Source organism: Amblyomma americanum, chromosome 7, assembly GCF_052857255.1.
Source record: "Amblyomma americanum isolate KBUSLIRL-KWMA chromosome 7, ASM5285725v1, whole genome shotgun sequence".
In the NCBI taxonomy this organism is placed as follows: Eukaryota; Metazoa; Arthropoda; class Arachnida; order Ixodida; family Ixodidae; genus Amblyomma; species Amblyomma americanum.
Window position 1 is genome coordinate 2,197,591 of NC_135503.1, and position 23,222 is coordinate 2,220,812.

Genomic DNA, 23,222 nt, shown 5'->3' on the forward strand with positions numbered 1-23,222 from the left:
TTCCATTCGTTCTTTATTCGTGCCCTAAAACACGCGAAGGCTTCTCTGTGGGGTACTATACTCTCAAGAGAACAGAAGCATACGAAAAGTTGCATTGGAGAAGTTAAACAAAAAGACAAGATATGGGAGTAATCTAAGTCTGTTGAAATTTGAGGCACCTGTGAAAGACCGACGAGGGCGAAAACAAGTTAACTCCAACCTGTCTTAACCAGTTGCTTAACGTTTTAACCTCTGTATGGGCGGAGAGTTGTTCTCGTGGCAATCACCCTCGGGTAGCGCAGCCCTCCGCCCGCGTCAGAACCTCCTCCGTCCACCGACTGTGTTCTTCCAATGAGAGCCAGCTTTTCTTCTCTTCTCTGAAAGCAGAAGGGGGACTTGCCTCTCTTCAGTTGCCAACCGTGGCAGGTGGATCTCTCAGGCCTCAGAGAACACCACCGACGGACACATTTTTCTTACAGGGGGGTTCTAATGCTGTCGCATGGAATCTCGGCTCTTATTTACGGAAAACTCAGAACGTGAAGGTGCATTCAGCAAGAAATGCCGTCAGCAGCAGAAGCCCTCTAAACAAACATTTTGTGGCTTAGTTGGGAAACGAGACATACTTCAAAGCAGTAATCATAGCCGGTCACCGGTTTTTCAAATGCAAATCCAGAAGAAGAATTACTCTGCCCCAGCCAAACTTGCATGAATACAACGCGCAGCAATGTCGCCAGGCTGCGCGTTGTTGTGACTTTGAGGTGGTCCCTTTGCGCTCGCCACCCGTTTTCTGACTGAGTGCTGCAGCTCCCTTGGCGGTGGCGAAGACTCCGAGTCAGGCGTCGGTGAGAATAACAACAGGGGACTTTATACACTATGCACAAGTCATTATACACAGGACAAGATCGGCACGGGGGCCGAGAGCTAACAGCAAACGCGACTGTTCTCGCACGGCGACGTCCGCCGAGACTCCAACGCGTCACACATCTCCCTCCTCTCGTGAGCGGCACTCGGCTCACGCTGGGTCGGTCTCTCCGGTGGATCGGTCTGTCTCCAGGCGGCAGCGTTGGGGCTTATAAAGCCCCGATAAACGGTTGTCACTCAAACGGCCCAATACAAAGCCAGCACTTGACGACCATCCGAGAGGTAAAACGAGCGACCGCGCTGGCCACCCGCTTCAAGTTTGTCGCGCGCGGTGACATCCAGGGGGAAAGAGGAACCGGCGCCTCTTGATGCACGTTTGGACATGACGCCCGCCGATGCTTCTCCATAGAGCGCTATTGCCTGGTGGAGAAGCATCTTTGTTTGTCAAGGGAGTGTTAGGGTGCTGTTGCCTTGCGTCGCAGCACCGGGCTTGTCCAAAGGCCGTTCGAAGGAGAAATTTTGCATCCTGTAGATTTGGAATCCGGGCGGATTGTCCGGGCACAACAGCGTCGAACTTATTGAAAGACAGACTTATTGAAAAACAGGAAAGAAGAACATGCGCTTCTTTCCTGTCGTCTGTACCTCCTTTCTTCCTGTGAACGCCTTTTTTAGCGCACTGCCTTCTGAAATGAATATGTACCAACTAGTCCGTCCCAAAGTCTTACTGTCTCTATTTCGCGCCGAGTGGGCAAGCAGCTGCCGGCCCGGCCAGACCGGTTCAGCTCCACGGTAAGGCCCGCGTTGTGACGTCATGTGCCTCATCGGAGCACCGCCACGGCGAAATCGCAAGTTCGCGGCCAGTAAAGCTTTCACTTTAAAAATGGAAACATTCCCCTATGCAGCTCGGTTTCAGTGGATGTTGAGTTTCTGCATATCTATCCGCATAGCCAGAAATAGTTATAAAATTTATTTTCACAGAAAAAGATAATTGTGCGGAGCTGAGTTGCCCTTAAACTCAAATTAAATTAAATCAAATTTATTCTGCATTCCATATCCCATTGTTCCCATTCCCAATACTTCATATCTCAGTATTCGGCACTCCAATTTATTCTGCGCTCTCCTACAATTTGTTGGCGTACAGTGCAACAGAAAAAGCATCATGAACTGAAGCACTGAAAATATTTAGACACAAACAGTAAGGCACACCAAAATTAACTTACAGAAAGATTAAGCTGGTTGCAACCAAGTTGTAATCGGCTGCACACATTTATTCAGAACTCTGTAGATCCTTTTCGAGCTCGGCTAGTTTCCTCTTGTCTTGATTTACACCTTTTGGGATGGACCCATATACAAGCCTGCTTATATGATTTTCAATGCTCTTCCATCAATGGCCGGTTCTAGAAAATGAAATTCAACATGAGTCCTGGTCGCAAAGAAAGTATTGCATGTTAGCAGGCTGTTTTAGATTGAAGAGCGATGAAAACGTTCTGTTATTGAACTTCAAGTATTTCTTACGCCATGTTATGAGTCGGTAGGTTATGAGTCGGTGTATTATTATCGAAATGTAAAACCTTCAACATTTAAAAAAGGGGCACTGGTGGTGCATCCCAGGAAACTTGCGCAACTATTTGAAGAGCTTTTTGTCTTAAGTACAATCTATAGATATTTACTTTTTCTGTTGTACTCCGAACTTAACAACAGTAATCTATTTTGGAAGAAAACAGGCAGTTATAAACCTTCAGTGATAAACCTGAAGTTTAAATCGTGTAGATAAGATATGCCGGCGGTTGCACGGTGCCCCAACTGGTTTCGCTAAATTAGCGAGAACATGATTCACGTGTGAGTTTCGTATCCAATAGTCGCTAAATATGACCCTAGCACCTTATTTTGTATCAGAAGTGCAATCTTGTCTGTCACCATGCAGAGGTCAAAGCTACAAGTTTTGTTTTTTGACGGGTATCATCTTCTTAGTATAAATGTGTTATGAGTTCACTTGGCTTCATCACTGTAACTTCTCAAGAGCGGTGTTGGCTGCAACGTAGACTTTATAAATGTTGTCAGACCGTATGAAAATGTTCGTATCGTCTACATAAATGATGGAGGAAGCACAATCTGTTATGTTTACAATTTTATTACTGTATAAATAGAACAACAGCAGTCCTGAAAGGCTTGGTTTGTGAACACCGGCTCTCAGGAATTAAAGTGTACAAAACTGCTCATTTACTACGATTCATTGTTGCCTGTTTGTGAGATAAGATTTCAGGAGACTTAGCGATACTTCTCGAAAACCATAATTTTCTAGTTTCGTTAAATGTGTTTCGTGGTTTCAGAGTAAAGCTCTCAGAGAAGTCTATGAAAATATTAATGATTACCTGTTTTCTTCCAAGGGATTTAATTATAATTTATTTTACTGTTGATAAAGCAAGTTCAGCCGACATTCCTTTTCGGGAAACAATCTCGCATGGAGGAATTAAACTATGTTTCTCTCATACTACGGTAGAGTGATTTCTTGGGTTAGTTGGCACTGTAGATTTAAGCTCACAGTTTTCCAGCGCAACGGCACACGGCCAAGGAAGGGAAGGGGAAAGAAAGAGCAGAAGGGCGAACACAGCGCTGACTGACATATGCTTATTCAACATCACACACACAGCTTAAATACCATCAGACCAGCGCTGGCGCCCACCGTGCATGGAAAAAAAAGAAAGTATCACACTTTTATCGCAAAAACAGCGTTGTATAATACAAGCCAAGTATCTGTAACATGAACCAACTTTTTTTATACAATAAGCTGAAGAATGCGGAAGGTGCCAGACTTGTCCAGCACTACAGTATTTGCAGGGATTGTACACCAAGTTTTTCAAGCGTGAAGGTTATTATCAGAAGCAGGAAACACATTTATTTTCACTGTTTTTGTGATAAAAGTGCAATACATTGTTTTTTTTTAATTTTTTCTCTTTTACGGTGTGTGCCTGCGCTGGTCTAAGGGCATTTAAGCTTTGTGTGCGTCGCTAAACAAACAGTTGTCAGCGCTGTGTTCGCTTTTCCTTTCGCCCTTGTTCTTGCCTTCTTTGGCCGTGTGCCGCTACGCTGGAAAAGTATCAACGGAATTCATTCTTCAACAAATCATTTGTAATCCTTTAAAACAGCCAGGGAGGACCGCAATAAGTCTGTAGTTTGAAAAGTTGTTTTTATCACCGTATTTGTATATTACCACTACCTTTGCGCGCTTCATATCTTTTAGAAACATGTCAGAGGTTATGGACAATTTAAAGATGTAAATAAGAACCAATAAAATGTTTCGTAAAACGAATTTTGCTGGCTGCATTTTGAGGTCGCCATTGTTCCCAGCCACACTGTTTTTCAGTCCTGTGGCGACCGCGTTCACCTTTGAATTTCTTGCGGCATACAGTTTGTGTTACTTTGCAATCCAAACATTTTCCCAGACATTGTCTCAGCTAAACAATCGGCATGCCGCTGAGCATATGCTCAGAAGGATTTGGGCACTTCTCTCTGACAAGCAATACGTCTCACCAGTAATCTATACTTGTAATTGTTAGCCAGCTCATTCAATCAATGTTGACGCCGTTAGGCAAGCGTCGTGAAATCATTTGTACTCGCAGTGGCCACTGTTACACAGAGCTTATAAGATTTTGTTCACAAAGTATTTTGACGCGGTGTCTGAGCATACGGAACATTATTTTCAGCACCAGAGCGAGATTATCTATCTGCTATAGTAAATGTTTAAAGTGCGAATACATTTTAACAATTCGCAACCACATGCAAGAAAATTGAAGCCTGACAGCAGCATACGAAATTATAAGCTCTGACAGCAGCATACGAAATTATAAGCTCGACACCACATGGACTTCTCGCCGTCAAGCTAGAGGCTCCTCGACAACAATTCCAAATGCAAGAGAAACTTTCGAGGAAATAATTGTTTCAAAAACGTCCAAACAAAGAAGTACAGTACTGTGTCTGCGCGGCTACATTCATATTAGGAAGAAAGTTCGCATTCACAAGAGTTGCGTGCTGCCCGGTGCTTTTCATGACTCCTAGCTCTCAAAGGCGAAGATTGTTTTTAAATCGCAGAACCTTGTTCACGCTACTTCTTTTCTCATCATGCCAACAGTTATGAAGACAGTCAAGCCTTTCTGCTGTGTCTCGTAATATCCATTCGCTTACAATGACGTCATGACATGGCGAGGTCACACCACCCACTGTCTAACCAACCTGGCCGGATTGAGGCAAGTCAGATGAGACGAGGCCACGAGTGCCTTCCGTAAACAGTTCCGAGGCAAATTTTTCGACTACAGCGTCTCGCTGTGGTATCGCACGAACAATAAAGATTACTTTATTTCAGGAATATTTTCACTGTACTAACTGTCTGGCCCTTTTTATATCCTGTGATGTTCGGTCAAACTATCACTTACCACTTTTTTACGCATTTATAAAACTACTGAAAGTTGCCAGTGGTCAGTCAGTATAAGCTCGGAAACACTATTTTTCCTACATCTAATAATGGCCAGACATATGGGACTTATGCCGTGAGCACCTGGCTCCTGCGCTTACTAAGCTGTCGCTTTTTGTATACTGTTTCTGAATGACCCGAAAAGTTCGCTCATCTCTCGCCCAATGGTCGCCTCAGATATCTGGCATTTTGGAGGAGGAAGTAGTATTCTTCCCATTCTGAACTCTTTAGTTGGATTTTTAGTCTACTTCAGCACACGCATCGTACCCGGAATCGGTTTACTTTAAGACCTAGCGCGAGTAAATAAAAATAACTGAGCCAAACTGAAGCACTGATCAAGTTAACGACTTAATCGCAAATGACCTTCATACTGCGCTGCAAGCAACTCCGATCCATTGGCAAGGTTTCTGTTCCCACCGCGCCGACTTCACTCGCGAGGACTCCCGCGCAGAGCGCAGCGAAAACGCGAAACTGAATTAACGGCTCGGGAGGAAATCGAAGGAAGCGAAGAAAACAGAAACACGGCCCCCGCGTTTTCGGCGACGGCCGCGCATGCTGTCTGTCCCATGAATAATGGCGAACGCCGAACGGGCCCGGCTGAGGGCAGCGAAGCCGGAGCGTTTCGATGGAGCGCTGCTCTCAGCACCGAGGCGCCGCCGGGCACTGATGATGGAGGAGAACATTAGCGTTGCCGCAAACGTCGCTGTGCCCCTCCATGCTTCGAGCTGGGTGGATTCATCCTTGCTCCGACACATGCTTCTTCTTCAAAGCTTAATTTTCTCTTCCCAACTTCGGAAAAGCCGAGAGTGTCATGGTTAGGTGAAAGGTCGAATAATGAGAAAAGCATAAAAACGCCTCAAGCCGTGGCGTATACAAGTCGAAGTGGGCATGGCATGGATATAAAAGAGTTTATATGCAGAGACACTAATGGTCACACAATTCGTGCTCATCTCTTTTGCCCGTCATTTTCCTCAATGCCAAGTCCGGCGTATACTCGGCGCATCGTGTCAGAGGATAGGATCGATGTGGCGCGTTATGTCCAGCAGGCAGAACGTCGTCGTTAGGGCCGATGATTCAATTATTTGTGCCAGCGGTGACCACCGGCGTGACATTTTTTTGTTGGCACTGTGAAGTAGAGCCGAACTCCAAGCGAGCGTGACCGAAACCCGGACAATGACCCCTGCGAGTGTTGCACGCTTTTCTAAGCGCTACGCTTTTGTATATGGCTCGCCACTTTCACTACAGATGCACTGTCGTCTAAGATATATGCTGTGAGCCTGTGTAGACGTATGACCTGGTGGAGGGTAGACAGTAAACGACACAGTAAATTACCGTGCCTCAAGTCTCAACCATCAGAAACGCTGCTCTGCTTGGACCCGTCCGCTGCCGCCCTCACGTCAGCGAGCGTGCCGTCTGCGCTTGTCTCTACGGGATGTTTTCCCTTTGAGTACGCTATATCGCGCCCTTAAGAGCCAAAATGTACCCCCCCTCTCTCCCAAAGGGACCGCATATGCGCTAACGGCTACACTGTTTGTGCTGACGAAAAACGCATGCAATGTTTGCGTTATGCTTCGCTCGGCTTCAGCCACGGGTTCTTTGTGTTCACACGAGATCCAAGATGGCCCTCCTCTCTCTTTTTTCGATCTTTCGGGTCACATTATCTGATACTCATCTGTTCTGCTTGGGCCGCTTAAATATAAATTATGCTTTATGCAACAAAGCACCCATCAAGTAGTTATACAATCCGGAGAGTTTCATTCGAGCACTTCCGTTATCAACTTCCCTAGGAGGGCGGTCGACACAAGGCCAAACATTTGGAACGAATTTTGTAATTCCACAATTAAGGAATAAATTAGTCATCATAGCGCCAACTTGAGCAAAGTCAAATGGTTACAAATGAAGAATGTACAGCCCCCTCAGAAACTCCACGCTTGAAGGAAAACTCGTCCTTGTCCGGAGATGGAACTCGGGAACACCGACGCGGTTCGGGTGTCCGAGGCCGCCGATATAGTAACTCACTGCGTAGTTTCTGCGAAAGCTGTATAGCTTTCCTTGCTGTACTTATGGTTTCGCTCATGTGGACGCCAATCGGTCGTTACTCCTTAATTGAAATTTACGCCATTTTGCCGCATTCGCCCTAATTACAGCGCGCGATGAACCACAGTCGCACGAAATCCCGCCGGCGGGTTTCGGGCAAGACCCGAAGTGGAGAGGGAATAGAACCCTTTCTTAGCCCTTTGCCCTAGCTGGGGAATCGGAGCGCAGGCGCCAGGCGCAGCAGGTTTCTTCGCTAAGAGCCGCACATGAACAGGAGTCACAAATGGCGCCGAAAAAAGAAATCAGTGACGCGTCCGCTCGTTTATTTCCCTTCCTGCAGCAGCGGATCCATCGCGTGAGTTAATATGCACCGAAAACAGGACAGGTGAAGTGCGCACACCCGCCGCGGTGGCTCAGTGGTTAGCGACCTCGGCGACTGAGCCGGAGCTGACGGGTTCGACCCCAACCGCGGCGGCCACGTTTCGATGTAGGCGAAGCGCAAAAGGCACCAGTGTGCTGTTCAGCGTCAATGCACCTTAAAGATCCCCAGGTGGTCGAAATTATTCTGGAGCCCTCCACTATGGCACCTCTTCCTTCATTTCTTCTTTCACTCTTTCCTTTATCGCTTACCTCAGTTCGCGGTACGGGTGTCCACCGAGATACGTGATACATTTACTGTGCCATTTACTTTCCTCAGAAAACCAATTTAAGTTTCAAGCGTGCAGACGGCGGGACAGGCGCCTGGAGAACGTCTTCTGTCGGATACTTGTGAACATGCCGCATGCAGATCAAGTACTACACCAGCGTACATTTTTGGCCAGTTGGTTACGTACTTCGACATTAGCAGCGCAACGACGGCACAAAAGAGGGGGAGGACACAATAGCGCATTCACCTCCCCTTCTTTCGTGCCGTCGTTGTGGCGTTAATATGGAAGTATTATACCAGCAGCGAGGCATCATGTCGAAGCAGATGCAAGCGCAGCGTTGCCTCGTGGCCTCCACTGTGCGGCGGTGGTGGTGGTCAAGTTCTCTGCTCATTAGCGGCCGCTTGCGGGCTCCTTCAAACCTGCCTATTGGCGTGCGGGGAGGCCCCAAGCGCAGCGAGGTGCGTTTTTCTCTTCTCTGGTGCGCTTAATTACGCGGCGGGGCATAAAACAGGAGTTGAGCTTTCTCGACGGCCTCTGCCCAAGCTGCGCTGGCGCTGTTTTCACCTGAGCCTCGCTCACCGGTCGAAAGGAGAGGAGAGCCTGCAGCGAAGCCGCTGTTCCCCCCGTCGGCGCCTGCAGCCCCGCTCGAGAGACAAAATCGATCAGGCTGACACGGTGCTCCGGCGTGCAGGGCGCCGGAGAGCTTCGATTGGAAACCAGACTGCGACTACTTTTGGCGGCCCCGACCTTTTCCCGCACACTCTGACCGCACAAAGAGCCCAACGAGGGGACGACCGGGAGATCGCCAAGAGCGCTGTCGCCGCTTTCCGCGAAGCCGGATACGGCGCCGATGTCTCTCCGGCAGTAACGTCGGCTCGGCGTCGGATTAAGGACCGTTCGCTTTCCCCGTCGCCGCTCCTCGATTAGGTTTGTGTGTACCGCCCGTGGATTGCGATGGGCCTCAGGAGGGGGAAAAAACACGCTTGATTCATTCGCGGGCTCACGTTTGGGCTGCTTCAAACAGAGGCCATATCGGAAACACCAGTGCACGCACGAACGCCGCGCCAGTCCATCTGGAACTCAAGCATCGCTAGCTTCTCACTCCGTACCTTTGATATGTGCAGGTGCACTCTCAACAGAAAAGAGTAAAAATGTAGTAAGCGTTCCTCAAGGGGTTGTGGGCTAGATTACTCCCATTAGGCGTATTCGTGTTTGGAGTATATCTCGGATGTAAAAAAAGGCAGTCAACTTGCACATAGGAACGAATTATGTCCTTATTCATGGATTCAATTTTAAAATATCTCACAGGCATCATCCATCCCAGAAAAAGTATTGAGAAAACAGGAAAGAGTGTCCCTGTTACTCATACTTACAGTGCAATAGTTGGTTCACACCTGTTGACGACTTCCCTTTCATATTGGAACTACGTGTACACGGCTCTGCTACAGCGCAGGTGTTGGTGGTTCACTCAAGCTGTGAGTGGCACAGTTCGGCGTAAAACGTTAAATAACCACTCGCAAATCACATGGTTACAGACCGACCACATGATCAAGCAGCACTTCAGACTGGTTCTCAAAATCATACGTCATGAGTCCTGTGAGCCCTCAAACGTCGCTGATTGGTTCTCAGAACTGGTGACGTCATAACCAAGGGCATATAAGACGCCGTTGACAGGTCGCACATCATGGTTCTTATTGCTGGTCTTAAAGTCGATATCAGTGAGACCAAGAACCTTGCATCTGAAGTCATAATGAACATGAACAACTTAAAAATGGTGACGCCGAAAAGCCGTGAATATTTTGAGTAGTGATTGCGCTTCAGCCAAAACTTCACTGTAAAGAACCATTACTGAATATCGAGTTCATCCTGTGAGTTTCTCTTTCACCGTAAGGTGGAACAAGCACGTATTAGAAGCGGTGCTGTCACTGCACTAAAGCTCGGCTTCAGCCAATCTTACGACCCGAACACAAGATTACATATAAACAAAGCAGAGGCTACATTGCTAATACGTAAATGCGGCCAATAATGTAATCCCAGGAGAGCCGCAAGTTTCAATATCTGAGGGTGAGAGTTCTCATTAAATGTTTACTGAATTAAGCGATAAACTGCCTGCCCTTCGAGAACTGTTTTTCCTTTCCTCTACAGTGAAAATAAAAACCGTTCTGCTTCAACCCTTTTATTAGTAAGGGAAGAAATCCTTCACGTTTTGCTTCACGCCTAACCTTCCAGAGTGTACGAACATCGCCGCATCATTGCGATTCAAACGAGTTTAACGGTGCTATACTTTTTTGCACACTTAGTGCGCGTTGCTCTGGCAGCTGTGAACGTAGTGTGCCCTCAAGAGCATATTCTTCCGCTGTGTATCAGTCGACGGCAGTTCGCCGGCGGTGTTCCGGCGTACAGCATCTGAAGTTTCCTGTCTGATCTTCGCAGGTAAGCTCTGTTATTTTTTTTTTTGCAATCCTAAATTCATGCATGCTTCCGGTCTCGGGTATCGGAGTGCGTGAGGGAACAAACGCGGTTTAATGCTATCTTAGTATTAATCAAGAGGAAGAAATGGACTTGGGCAGGGCATGTAATGCGAAGGCAAAATAACCGCTGGTCCTTGAGGGTAACGGGGTGTGTTCCAAGAGATGGCAAGCGTAGCAGGGGGCGGCAGAAGGTTAGGTGGGCAGATGAGATCAAGGAGTTTGCAGGCAAAGGGTGGGCGCAGCTGGCAAAGGACAGGGTTATTTGGAGAGAATTTGGGAGGGGTTTGCCCTGCAGTTGGCGTAGTCAAGCTGATGATGTTGATGATGATGATGATGATGATGATGATGATGATGATGATGATGATGATGATGATGATGATGATGATGATGATGATGATGAAGAAATTCATAGCTGTGCTAATTGTGCACCACTTCCGAACGCACATGCGTTACTGACTGTTCCTGCTTCATTTTTGTAGCCAGGTTTTTGTGGCCGCATCATTCCAGAGGAGGGGCGCGACACGACTAAAGCGATTGAGGACTTGCGGCGAGAGTTGAGAGTTGAGCTCAGGCAATAAAAGACTGACATACAGAGGGTGACACACAGAGCCTGCTTCACGAAAATAAATATCTGAAGGCTGACCATGCACGACTGCCACGCTGCATTGAGGAGCTGGAGCAATACCAGAGAGGGAATAACCTGGAAATCAAGGGAGTACCACTTGGTGGAGAGCCAGTGACCATGCATTATTAGAAAGATTGGTGCGCTTCTAGAAGAGGAAATCACCGATGCGGACATTGATATATGCCATAGAGTGCCGACTGCAGGACATGCTGGAACATCTATCATTGCCCGATTTGACCGACGTACAACGCACAACGCTGTCCTTCAGAAGGCCAGAAACATCAGGATCAACACCACAAAACTTGGTTTCAAAGAATCAGATCCAGTGTTCGTGAGGGAGCGCATTACCTGTCGTGGTAAGCAGCTTTTCGGTGCGTGCGGCGACAAATAAAAAGCATGAATTTTTTTAGAGAACTTATTGTTGGGCTAGTTGGTAATTCATCATTGTAATTGAAAGGCGCCACACACACACACACACACACACACACACACACACACACACACACACACACACACACACACACACACACACACACACACGCACACGCACACGCACACACGCACACGCACACGCACGCACACGCACACACGCACACACGCACGCACACGCACACACGCGCACACACACGCACACGCACGCACACGCACACACACACACACACACACACACACACACACACACACACACACACACACACACACACACACACACACACACACACACACACACACACACACACACACACACACACACACACACACACACACACACACAGCGCCATCTTTTCGGGCTAACCTGAGCTATTTATGCCAATTGCTGCGGCAGCCGCTAGATGGCACTACATGTAAAAAATACGTTGTCACTAGTCCTCTCTGCATTCTACTGTAAGTGAATGTGGAGAGATGGACGTCCGCCTCGAACAGCGTGTAAACATAAAATTCTGCGTGAAGCTTGGCAAGAGAGCCACACAGACGTATGAGCTCCTTCCTGACGCTTACTTCAACGAGACGACATCGCGGGCGCGAGTTTTCCAGTGGCACAAGAGGTTCGTTTCGGGGAGTACGTCGGTGGAAGACGACACAAGGCAGGGGCGCCATTCAACCTCACGGAATGAAAACAACGTGGCTCGGATCAGAAATATCGTTCAGCAAGACCGCACTATTACAGTCCGCATGCTATCAGATGCTCTCGATATTATTAAAACTACATGCCACCAAATTTTGCGTGAGAACTTGGGCAAACGAAAGCTGGATGCCAGACTTGTGCCACACTCCCTCACACAGGACCGGAAGGACACGTGGGCATTAGTGAGCGCTGATTTGTTCTCCGAGGCAGAGAAGGATGCTACATTCGTCGACAGCATCATTGCTGAAGACGGAACATGGTGTTTTCAATACGATCCTCAAACAAAGAGGCAGATCACCGAACGGCGGTCCACCAACTCTCCGGCGTCGAGGAAGGTGCGGCGACAGAAGACCAAAACAATGACGATGCTGATAGTTTTCTTTTCGATGCCAGAGGTGTCATACACCACGAGTTCATCCCATAAGGGCAGACGGTGAATCAGGACTTTTTGTATCCGCGTGCTCCAACACATGCGTGATGCACTGCGACGCCGTCGCCCTGACTTATGGGAATCTGGACAATGAAGCCTTCTCCACGATAACACAAGGCCTCACACTGCTCTCAGCGTGACAAAATTTCTCGCCAAGCACAGCATTACTGTACTTCCCCATCCGTCATACTCGCCTGACCTCTCACCATGCGATTTTTTTCTGTTTCCTTGTGTAAAGAGTGCCCTAAAAGGTCACTGGATGGGGAGCGTGGAGGCCATTCAAGACGCCACTACAATGGAGCTGACAGCCCTGCCAAAAGAAGTGTTTTCCAACTGTTTCCAAGACCTCAAGAAGCGTTGGAAGCTGTGTATAGACTACAAGGGAGGCTGTTTTGAAGGGGCGCTGCACAAATGATTTCAATGTTAAACACAATTTTTTTAATGAACTCAGTCTCGGAACTGTACGGACAAAGGTTGTAGAATAAGTTGACTTATACCTTTGTGGCTCAAAATTTCCCTTTATTCTAATCGCCGCCGCGGTAGATCAGTGTTTATGGTGCTCGGGTACTGACCAGAAAGACGCGGGTTCGATCCCGATCGCTGCAGTCGAACTTCGATGGAGGCGAAATTCTAGAGACCCGTGTACTGCGCGATCTCAGTGCACGTTAAAGAACCCCAGGTTGTTGGAATTTCCGGGGCCCTACGGTACGGCGTCCCTCATATCCTGAGTAGCTTTGGGACGTTGAACTACTATAAAACCATATAAAAAATCATAAAACCTTTATTATAATCTCTTTTATTTCAGAATTTACTACTGAATTTTGGTTTGGGGTATAATCACCAGTAAAAATTACCTCTGATTACTAAATTACAGAAGCGCGTACTTCCGTTATTTGAGAGGTACGTTGGACACCCACAAGATCTTGTGGGTGTCCAACAACTTACCAACAGGCACTCGGTTTGCAAAGTACTCCTTACTAAGAGCTGATAAAGTTCATTACTTCAAGTTTCTTCAATATGTAAAATGCAATTATGCTCATACACACACGCTCACTTTGCGTTGGCAAGGGCACAGAAAACCTCGAACAAGGACGAATTACGGTAAACAACAGTTAGATTACTAAGCTCCGCTACTTTTCAATAATCTGCCATATGACGTAGACTAGAACAAGACAATTCAGAAAAAAAAACGATAAAAACACTGATTATCGAAAAAAAAAGGGTTTGATGCCAGTGATTTTTCTTCTATTCTGTGTAGCGCCTGCAAACATTTACTTTCTTCTGGTTTGATACCACGTTCTTTACCTGTACACGTGCTCGTCAAGATGGCTGAGCTTTGCACCGCTGTTCAATTTCTTTGTCTTCTCTTCGGAAGTAAGCCTATCGTATGTATTCGTGTATATTTATATGTACAGCAGTCTGTACGACACAAAAATGTGTTGACTGTATGTATTTATGACTATGTATTGACTGTAAACCAAAAGGTGTTTTTCGAATTTTATTGTAATGCAGCCTAAACTGTAAGCTGGGGGAATGCCTCGTCAGGATCGCCATCTGTAGCTTACCCTTCGCTTTTTTTTGTATTTGTAAACAGGAAACAAACCAATAAACTATCAAACTTCTCAAAGCCTCGTTGAAGTTTGTGACCAATGCAAATCGCGGTCACGTCAGTCGGGCGTCCAGTTATTGAACCATCCTATTATTACTTTTACTAGTGGTGAACTACTCTTTGGACGTGGACGGAGTCAATCGCACGATGAATTAATCAATCGGCCTCGGTAAGAGCGGAGTGAGAGCTGGTAAGCGTGCCACTCACTACGACGATTGTCTCCTCAGCGAGGGGGCACTTGCTAAGGGGCAAAATGAAGTAAGTGCACGGCGTTGCCGGTCATGCTGCTTGAGCTTCTTCGCAACCCGTGCGGCAAAATGCTTTTCTGGCGTGGACGTAGCCAGCGCGCATGGGCGCACTTGGGCAGCTTTGCGCGTTACCAGTGAAAAGGGACACAGAGAGGGCAAAGTGGCGGTCAGAGGAACGTACCTGGGAACATCCGCATGTATCCCACTTTGCTTCCGAAGTACTGCCACAGGAGATCCGGGTCCTTCTCGGCATTCTGTCGAAAGGCTGCGTCCAAGGCCTGCGACCACTTGAGTCCGTTCAGTACCTCGGCGTCTGCGGGTCAAAGCGCGCGGAACCTGTGCTTGCTTCCTTCGACGCCCTAGCATTCTATGCAACTCAACCGTTCACGCGCTAGCATGCACCATGGAAATCCAGAGTGAATACATGTATATTCTGTATTAAAAGCTTTTAGCTCCTATTCTCGCCAAATAAAGGCGAACGCCATCCGAACCTGAAGCCGAATATCAGGGCGATCTTATCCTAAATGTTCCGAAACTTTCCGCCGGGGTAGTATCCAGCAGAAAAATGTCGGGGGTTTTAACGTCATTGACCCTGGTAGACGTGCGGAAGCATATTTAGCTGGTTGTCTCATGGTTTTGCTTTGCTGGGTCGTCAACACGTCTGGCGACGATATTAGTTCGATAGCAGTACTAGTTGATGAATGTGACAAGGTGCAATGCACAGCGCGATAGTGTTGCAGTTTTACGCGAGGTTGCAATGCGGGGACGTGCACGTATTACACAGCCTGGGGTTTTTTTGTGGAATAAGCCTACTCAGGTTTTCTTTTTCGGCACTATTTCCATACAGCAAAGAAAAAAAAAAGCTGCGGTGAAAGCCTAGTGCTCCCGTGCTGTGGCCAGCGAGGCTGATCTGTTTGTGGCGCCGTGCGTTCTAATTCCAGTCGCAGCAATATTTCTTTGTTTTATTTATTTATGCTTTGGTCACCCTCAAGGTCACGCTTCACAAAAACTCGGTGAACGGTCAGACCTCGTGCACTAAACCAACTCCAGCTCGGAGCGGGATCCGAGCAGGCGGCAGAGCAGAGAGACCTGCTCCGATTCCCGCCGCCTCAGACCACTCGGCCATCGCCGCTCGCTTAACGGCCAGCCTCCCGTAATGTGCTTCGGTTATCGTCTTCGTCAACTTTTCATTTCTTTTAGTTTTGCGCCGCGAATGATTCCGAAGGGAGCAGAGAGAAAAACTGGCTCTGAGGGAAGAACAGACGCAGTAACAGTAGCACTCCTTAGCGCACACGTCAAACGCGCCTTAAGGGAAAGGCTGAAGGGTGCCGAAGAAGGAGACATACACCAGAGAAGTGCGAAACAGGAGAGAGAGAGAGAGAGAGAAATAAATGCCACCTGTGGTTGTTCACCGTGCTCCTGGCCACGCTGGGAATCACTCGCCGGAAACGGTGGAGCCAGCCAAAAGTGCAAAGCCAAGGAAAGAAAAGTCTCTGCAGTGCATTTCGTGCTTAGGCCTGCTCTCGATGACGAGACACCTAGGCTGTGAATTTTGTTCTTTTGTCCAGGAGCAACGCGTTTAACTCTGTAGGGTGGTAGAAAATCGATCTGGATCGTATTGCCCATGGCTAGTGGTGCCAAATTTTCACAAGTATTCGCTTACCAAATTCCTCAAGATTGTTTGAAGTAACTGGTTAAAATACAAAGTGTGACGCAGATTAAGCGACGCCCAGTTGACATAGTGATAGCTATAACGAATCCCAGATTCCACGCGCAGCCAAAACAACAACAAAAAAACGCGAGGGATCTTTAAGTCCGGTGGCTCTCAACTCAACACGTCGTGTCTGTTTGCGTGCGTTTGGCTGTGAACAAAGGGGAATTATGCTCGCAGCGCCGTTGCTCCTCAGACATTACCGTCGCACTTTAAATCTCAGCGCAGCGAAACAAGATTCAAGCTATACGGGCAAGTGTGTCGTTATTTGCAAAAAAAATAAACGATGAGGTTTGTCTCTCAGCAAAAGCCATTGCTCGCATTAAAGCGACTCTTCTTTTCTTCGCGGTTTCGCGTCTACAAAGCAATAGTTAAGAGAATAAAAATCAAACAAAACACTTCCAGAGAGCTGTGGTACAACAGCCATGCAGCTCACCTTCGTCGAAGATCTCCAGCGGGACGTGGACACCGGAGTAAGTTTCGTTCACGAAGCGGTGGAACTTGTCGCTGTAGCGCAGCATGCCGTCGCTGTCCGTGAGGTCTTTCATCAGGACGGCGCCCACTTCGTCCCGCTGGGCGAGAAAGAAAAAAGAAGACTGCAGGCTACTGAGGCAGAAATGCAGCGTGGAGTCATTTTGCGCGACACTGTTCCACGTGTTGGGAAACATTCAGCAAATTTGCGCAGCTTTGAATCGTCATGCAAAACGCCTCGAGACATTACGCAATGTTCATCGTACTTAATGCCAAGTTTTCGGCTGACGCCACTTGCGAAGAAGCATTAGCTGAAAACTGCAGTAAGGGTGCCTGATTGTGCTCTTTCATTTCTGTTTTTCGACTTCATTTACCTTCGAATGATGTCAGGCGTTGCCGTGGAACTCGTTCAGGCGGATGCAAGGAACGTGAACGCTAGCTTTGCCACAAGAATATTTATAGACATCTTCGGCAAGCGACGAACCAACCACACACAAAAATTTATCACACGAGAAGAGAACGACCGCAAGAACATTTGGCAGCGCAGAAAAGAGCTTGTGCGAGGGAGGCTGGGAACGTGTCGTCGAACGCAACACAAAGAAAGCCACTCTTCGGGTTCCAAAGGAGCAAAAGCTTCAGCATTTTCAGTGAGTCTCCGTTTTATCATCTCATGAGTGCATTCATAAGCGGATGAAATATCCCTCGAATTACGACTTCTATCTGCTGCCCGCTTTCAGCAAGCGGCAGTGATGACGGCCCAGTAGGAGCCACTCCTCCTCTTCCTTCCTCGACCCCAGCAGCTGCCAGGTGACGTCGTCGTCAACTTGCGTCGGCGCAAACGAACTCACTGCGCCGCGCTTCCACTACCTATACTGGCCGCTGAAAGCGAGGGTTCGAATCCCACTCGAACGGAGGTAAGGAATGGGGTTGGCGGAATCGGTTGCAAGTGCACACAGGCAGGACATCGAAGGTCGGAGGAGGCGGATGGAAAGAGTTTGAAAATGAAAGATAAGTAGCGGGGGAGGACACCTCCAAATTCTGAGGCGCTGCCGCCCAATATTGCATATGTGCTTTTAAATTACTTTTCAAAATGAATGGGCGCCTCATTGTGTGTGGTTGTCGCCTCTCGGTTACAAGCGCAAAATGGTCGTTAAGCGAGGGTGCCTTAAAGAGACTGGAGGGGGGGGGGGGTGCTGTGAAGGAGGTGTGAAGAGTGGGTCGCTTAATTGGCCAGTGCGCCAATGCACGCGACACACTCAGCAGAGTCTTCTTGATATGTGTACGACATGACCATCACGGAAGCAGATCAAACTGCAGGGGAGATTTTTGAAACGAAAAGCTTCACTACGCTAGGTAAAGCAGTCTTGGGTAAGAAGCACTATATGCACCCGACTAACAAAGAAAAGACGGTAACACCCGACGTATTCTATGCGTTTAACGTTAAGCCCTTTGGTCTATGCATTGCGCCGGACACGTTTCAGAGGTTCATGGACAGAATTCTGCATGGTATGAAGTGGAAGATTTGTTTGTGTTATCTGGACGATGTTGTGATCATTGGGAGGACATTTAGCGAGCAGAACAGCCACCTCGCCATCGTCCCTGATTGCATTCAAAAAGCTGTCCTAGTACTTAACTCTATGAAGTATCGCTTTGGCGAACGCCAAACAACTGTTCTCGGTCCCCTGGTTGACAGGGTGGGTATCCGCCCAGATCCTAAGAAGATTAATGCTGTCACCAACTTCACAGCGCCGCAGTCGGCAAAGGAACTTCACAGTTTTTAGGACCTTGGTTTTATTTCCGCCGCTCTGTTCCGAAGTTTGCGGACGTCGCCTACCCTGTCATGTGACTCCTACACAAAGGTGTACCTTTCAAGTGGACGTCTGAATGTGACCCTGGCTTCTGCCATTTGAAATTTCTTCTGAAGACGAGCCTTATCCTGCGTCATTTCTTCCCGTCTGCTCCCATCCAAGTTTTCACACAGACGCCAGCGGCGTCGGAGTTGGCGCTGTGCTCATTCAGCGCCACAGCAGAGTAGAGCATGTGATAGCTTATGCCAGCCGGTCGCTGAGCAAGTCGGAAAGCTTTACACAGTTACCGAACAAGAGTGTCTCGCAGTTGATTTCGCTGTGCGACGATTTCATTCCCACCTGTATGGAAACGCTTTTACCATCGTCACCGACCATCACTCCCTCTGACCGTGAACCTCCGCGATGCATGCGGCTGGCTCGCCAGCGGGGCTTTTCACGTTCAAGAGTTTAACTTCAGTGCCGTGTGCAAAAGCGGACGGCAACATGCCGACGCTGACTCTTTTAAGCCCGTCATACTTAGTGGTGCGGACTGGGACACATTTTTCTTCTTTCTTTTTTTTTCAGTCCGAATATAAGTTATGTCTCTCACTCTTGCCCCTCCCAACGACCGGTTGCGATGACAACTTCGACGACTACCTCGCTTCTGTTTTACTCCCGTCTCCTAATCTTGACCCCTCGAGAGCGAACAACGCAAGGACACGACACCGCACGTGATTCCCCTGCTACCGTTTCTTTGTTTTACTTCACAAAAAGCATTTCACGCGCGGCGCTTTGCGGTTTCTTCTCGTCGTACCTGAGAGCCTTCGCATCCTTGTTCTTCAATTGACGCATGACGAAGCCACGTCTTAAGCATGGAAGTTGCCCGCACTCTTCACCGCACACAGGAACGATTTCAGTGGCCCAAAATGCGTCAAACTGTCCAACGCTGCGTAGGCAGCTCTGTACAACGCCAGCGTTTTAAGCTTCCTACGACGTGCTCGCCCGGCCAGCTACACCCTGTCGCACCTCCAAACATACCATTTGAGCTAGTGAGCATTGATCTGTTACGCCCTTTTTCATGATCTGTCAGTGGTAACCAATGGGGACCGCCTAACACCATACTGTGAGACAGCCGCCATACCGTCCGCCACTGCCTCCGATGCGTCTTTTTCTTCTGCGCTTTCTCGTTCTCCGACACGGCCATCCTCGATCAGTGCTCGTGGGCGCCAGTTTACTGCGGATGTTGTTGAAGAGTTGCCTCGTCTCTGTGCGGGCAGTTTTCGTCACATGACGCCGTATCACCCCAACCGAAGGGCCCCGTCAAACGCACAAACCACACGCTCGCCACTATGCTGGACATTCACGTCAGTTCTGACCGCAAGAATCGGGATGACGTCCTCTCTTTCGTTACGTGTACGTACAACACTGCGCAACACAGACAACTGGCTACAGCCCATTTCACCTAGTAACGTTTTTATAGAGTCACTATTTATAGAGGATGGAAAAAGGCTGCTGCAGTGCGCCTGAGGTAAACCCTGAGAAAAAAAAGACGTTAAAAAGAACGCCTATGCGTTTGGCCAATAGCTTGGCGCGTGATGAATCGCAGTCCAGAAGGATGTCCATTAGTCGCACTTCCAACGCAGCACAAAACGCCGGAACGCACACATGCACTGTGCGTTGGTTAGAAAGTTTTACTCTTAGTTTTAAGAGTGCACCTTGTTAAGCAAGTCGGTGGTATGTACGTAAGCAAGGGAAATGCGCTAAAAAGGACACGGACTGGCTGCGAGTGCTCGCGTACCGGACGGGAACCCAAGGGGAAGACAGGCCTACCGGCGCATGACTGCCCAAGCTGTAGAGTTTTGGTGGGAATGCCTGCGGCGGCGTTTTCCGAAAGGCAGGCCCAAAGAAAAAGGTTATTGTTGTGTGAACTACCGCCCCAAGATCACCGATGAGCTAACAAAGAGGCCAAAGTTCAGCATGGATCCTAATGTGTCAGCGCACGAGTTGCTGTCGTTGAATCGGCAAGTGGCGCGCAAAGCAGGTGACGAGTACCGTGTAAGGTGTTTACTTGATGGCGTTGAACGCCTGCTGCGGACTGCCATCAGGCCTCAAGTTTTTTCGGGCCGAAGAATGTCAAATTTAGAAAAAAACGTCCAAGAAGTTGTCTCTTTTTTCAGTGAACTTCAGCTGGTACTTCTGCAGGCAGACCAGGAGGGAGGATTTGCCGTTCTACCATCGGGGATATATTACGACAAGGCTGCGGAAGCTGTCAGAAAGAACTTCCCAAGAAGGTGAATACATCTAAGGTAAAGGCTCAAGCAAAAGAACTGTGTGAGGACTTGGCTTTGGATTGGCTGTCGAGATCTGTAAATAGCTGTAAGCGCAGTAGCCTAGAACTGTTTTTAACTGTGAAGACGCACAAAAATAAGCCCTTTAGATGAATAATGAGGGAAAGGGGTACGTGTCAACGAGAAAAGCATTTTTCTCCAAAAGTGTTTAAAGACCTTGGTTATGCAAGACCCATTTGTTCTAAAGAACTCAAGTGATGTGGTCTAATTCCTACAGGGTTCCTCATCTCTGGATTACGCAGTATCGTTTGATATAGAAAACCTATTCATTTATATACCGCATGATGTCCTATTTTGGGCCGTTAGGTCTTGCATCGAAGATAACGGTGTCATAGATTTTCAGAACAGAAGCGGGTCAACCCTAGACAATTTCATAAAGCTCTTCTTTATATACCGCATGATGTGCTATTTCGGGCTGTTAGGTCTTGCATCGAAGATAACGGTGTCATAGATTTTCAGAACAGAAGCGGGTCAACCCTAGACAATTTCATAAAGCTCTTCTTTATATACCGCATGATGTCCTATTTTGGGCCGTTAGGTCTTGCATCGAAGATAACGGTGTCATAGATTTTCAGAACAGAAGCAGGTCAACCCTAGACAATTTCATAAAGCTCTTCTTTATATACCGCATGATGTCCTATTTTGGGCTGTTAGGTTTTGCATCGAAGATAACGGTGTCGTAGATTTTCAGAACAGAAGCGGGTTAACTCTGGAATATTTCATAACGCACCTTCAATTTTGAGTCAACCTTTGTAAATTTTGACAACCAGGTTCATGTTCAACGTTAGGGCATTTTTATTGGGTATTGTGTAACATCTATTCTGGCTGACATTTTCTTGGCCAACATTGATCGTGATCTGCTGTACTGTTTAGGCGATAAGATAGTTCTTAAAGTTTTTAGGTACATCGACGGCTATTTGATTTTTCTTAAAGAGCAACCCGGTTTGACACACACGGACTCCGTGCAAGAGACTTAATCGGTTGGACACGGGATGCGTTTAACCTTCATCTACGAACTAATTGCAGCTAAATCGCAGCTTTTAGATATTAACCTCACCTTAACACCAGATCACGCGTGTTGGGTGCACTCATTACGTGCCCGAAAAGACCTGTTGCCGTTTGAATCTGTACATTCGAAGACGGTAAAATGCGCCATTGGCATGTTGTGTCTGAAGGAAGCCTTGCAAAAGCCGTGTGTTCACCCGGTCAACGACAGCCTCGACAATCAGGCCGGTAGGTTACTGAAGGCTGGTTTCCCTTTGTCGGTCGCTGTGGCAGAGAAGATTCTGCAAAGACTGAAGGCTGGAACACTGCACGAAGGTGGCGGTCGACCAGAGATCAGACCGGCGGTTGTCCCCTGTGTCCACGGGGTGTCGCCACAACCCCAGGAATGCAGCCAGTCGCTACGGTGTGCCGGTGCTGTCTTCTGCACCGCGCAAGTTTTGTGCCCCCGGATCGTCTCCACGGAGAGATGCGTGCGATACAGTGCACGAAGCGTATAACGCCCCTCAGCAGTTCGGCGGGGGTTGTGTGTGAGATCCCCCCGGCGAGCGGAAAAGTACACATAGGCCAAACGGGCCGTCGAATAAGCGATCGACTGGGGGAACACCAGCTTTCGATGAAGAGCGGGAAAGCGTCCAATTTGCCCATTGTGCATTGCGGCGCATGCTATTTGGCTACGCCTGGTAAGCCATGCCGGTCTTTTCTGGATGGAACCAAAATCTTGAGGCGCAGTCGTGACCAGACGGCACTTCAGCTGGCAAAGGCTTTTTTTATTATTATTGAGGGTTCAGGGGATAACTGCGTAAGCGATATATCAATGAAATTGCGTTAAATAGAAAAAACGGTGCTGGCATGTGCGCTTTAGGCCATGATTTGGCATCCATACAGGTATAAATATATATATATTTTCTGAATAAACTCAGTCGTGAGTATGCGCCCGTCCTAGTGCTCTTTTTGTCCGTGTCTTTTTTAGCGCATTTCCCTTGCTTAAGTTGTTCTTAGTTGTTTAGAATGCGAAGCCTTAAAAACATGACATTGCTTTGTTACCTTTTAACGCTCCGCATTCTAAACAACTCAGAGCAAAATTTTCTGACCTACTTTCACTACATGTAATCACTGCTTGTTTTGCGCCATTTTAATCTATTTTGATTTTTCGCCACGTATCTTCTTGGGGCTACTTATGCTTTTTACTTTTTTGTAACGCATTCAAAGTTTTGTAACACGTAACCGGGCGATTAACGCCAAAGTTTTAGTTCGCGCTTTTCTAAAACTGCACCCACTTTCCACTTTGATTCATGCGTCAGCACCCACATGTATGACACCGCTAGTCATTTCGCGCTTTTTTTTCTGACGAAGGAAGCCAACATTCCACCGAAAGCAAGGTGCTTAGGGGAATGTTTTT

The 23,222-nt window shown here is 47.8% G+C and overlaps 1 protein-coding gene and 1 long non-coding RNA gene across 2 annotated transcripts in view; one reads left to right on the forward strand and one right to left on the reverse strand.

Annotated features, from left to right (window-relative positions):
* The window catches only part of LOC144098268 (uncharacterized), a 217,010-nt gene that overhangs the window by 145,011 nt on the left and 48,777 nt on the right, over nt 1-23,222 (forward strand). The gene's annotated exons all lie outside the window — the stretch shown is intronic.
* The window catches only part of LOC144098261 (voltage-dependent calcium channel subunit alpha-2/delta-1-like), a 272,367-nt gene that overhangs the window by 47,553 nt on the left and 201,592 nt on the right, over nt 1-23,222 (reverse strand). Inside the window, exons 5-6 of the mRNA XM_077630770.1 lie at nt 16,649-16,784; nt 14,683-14,814 (exon numbers count right to left, since the gene is read on the reverse strand). Coding sequence (XP_077486896.1) covers nt 14,683-14,814; nt 16,649-16,784 — 268 coding nt within the window. The remainder of the gene's footprint in view (nt 1-14,682; nt 14,815-16,648; nt 16,785-23,222) is intronic.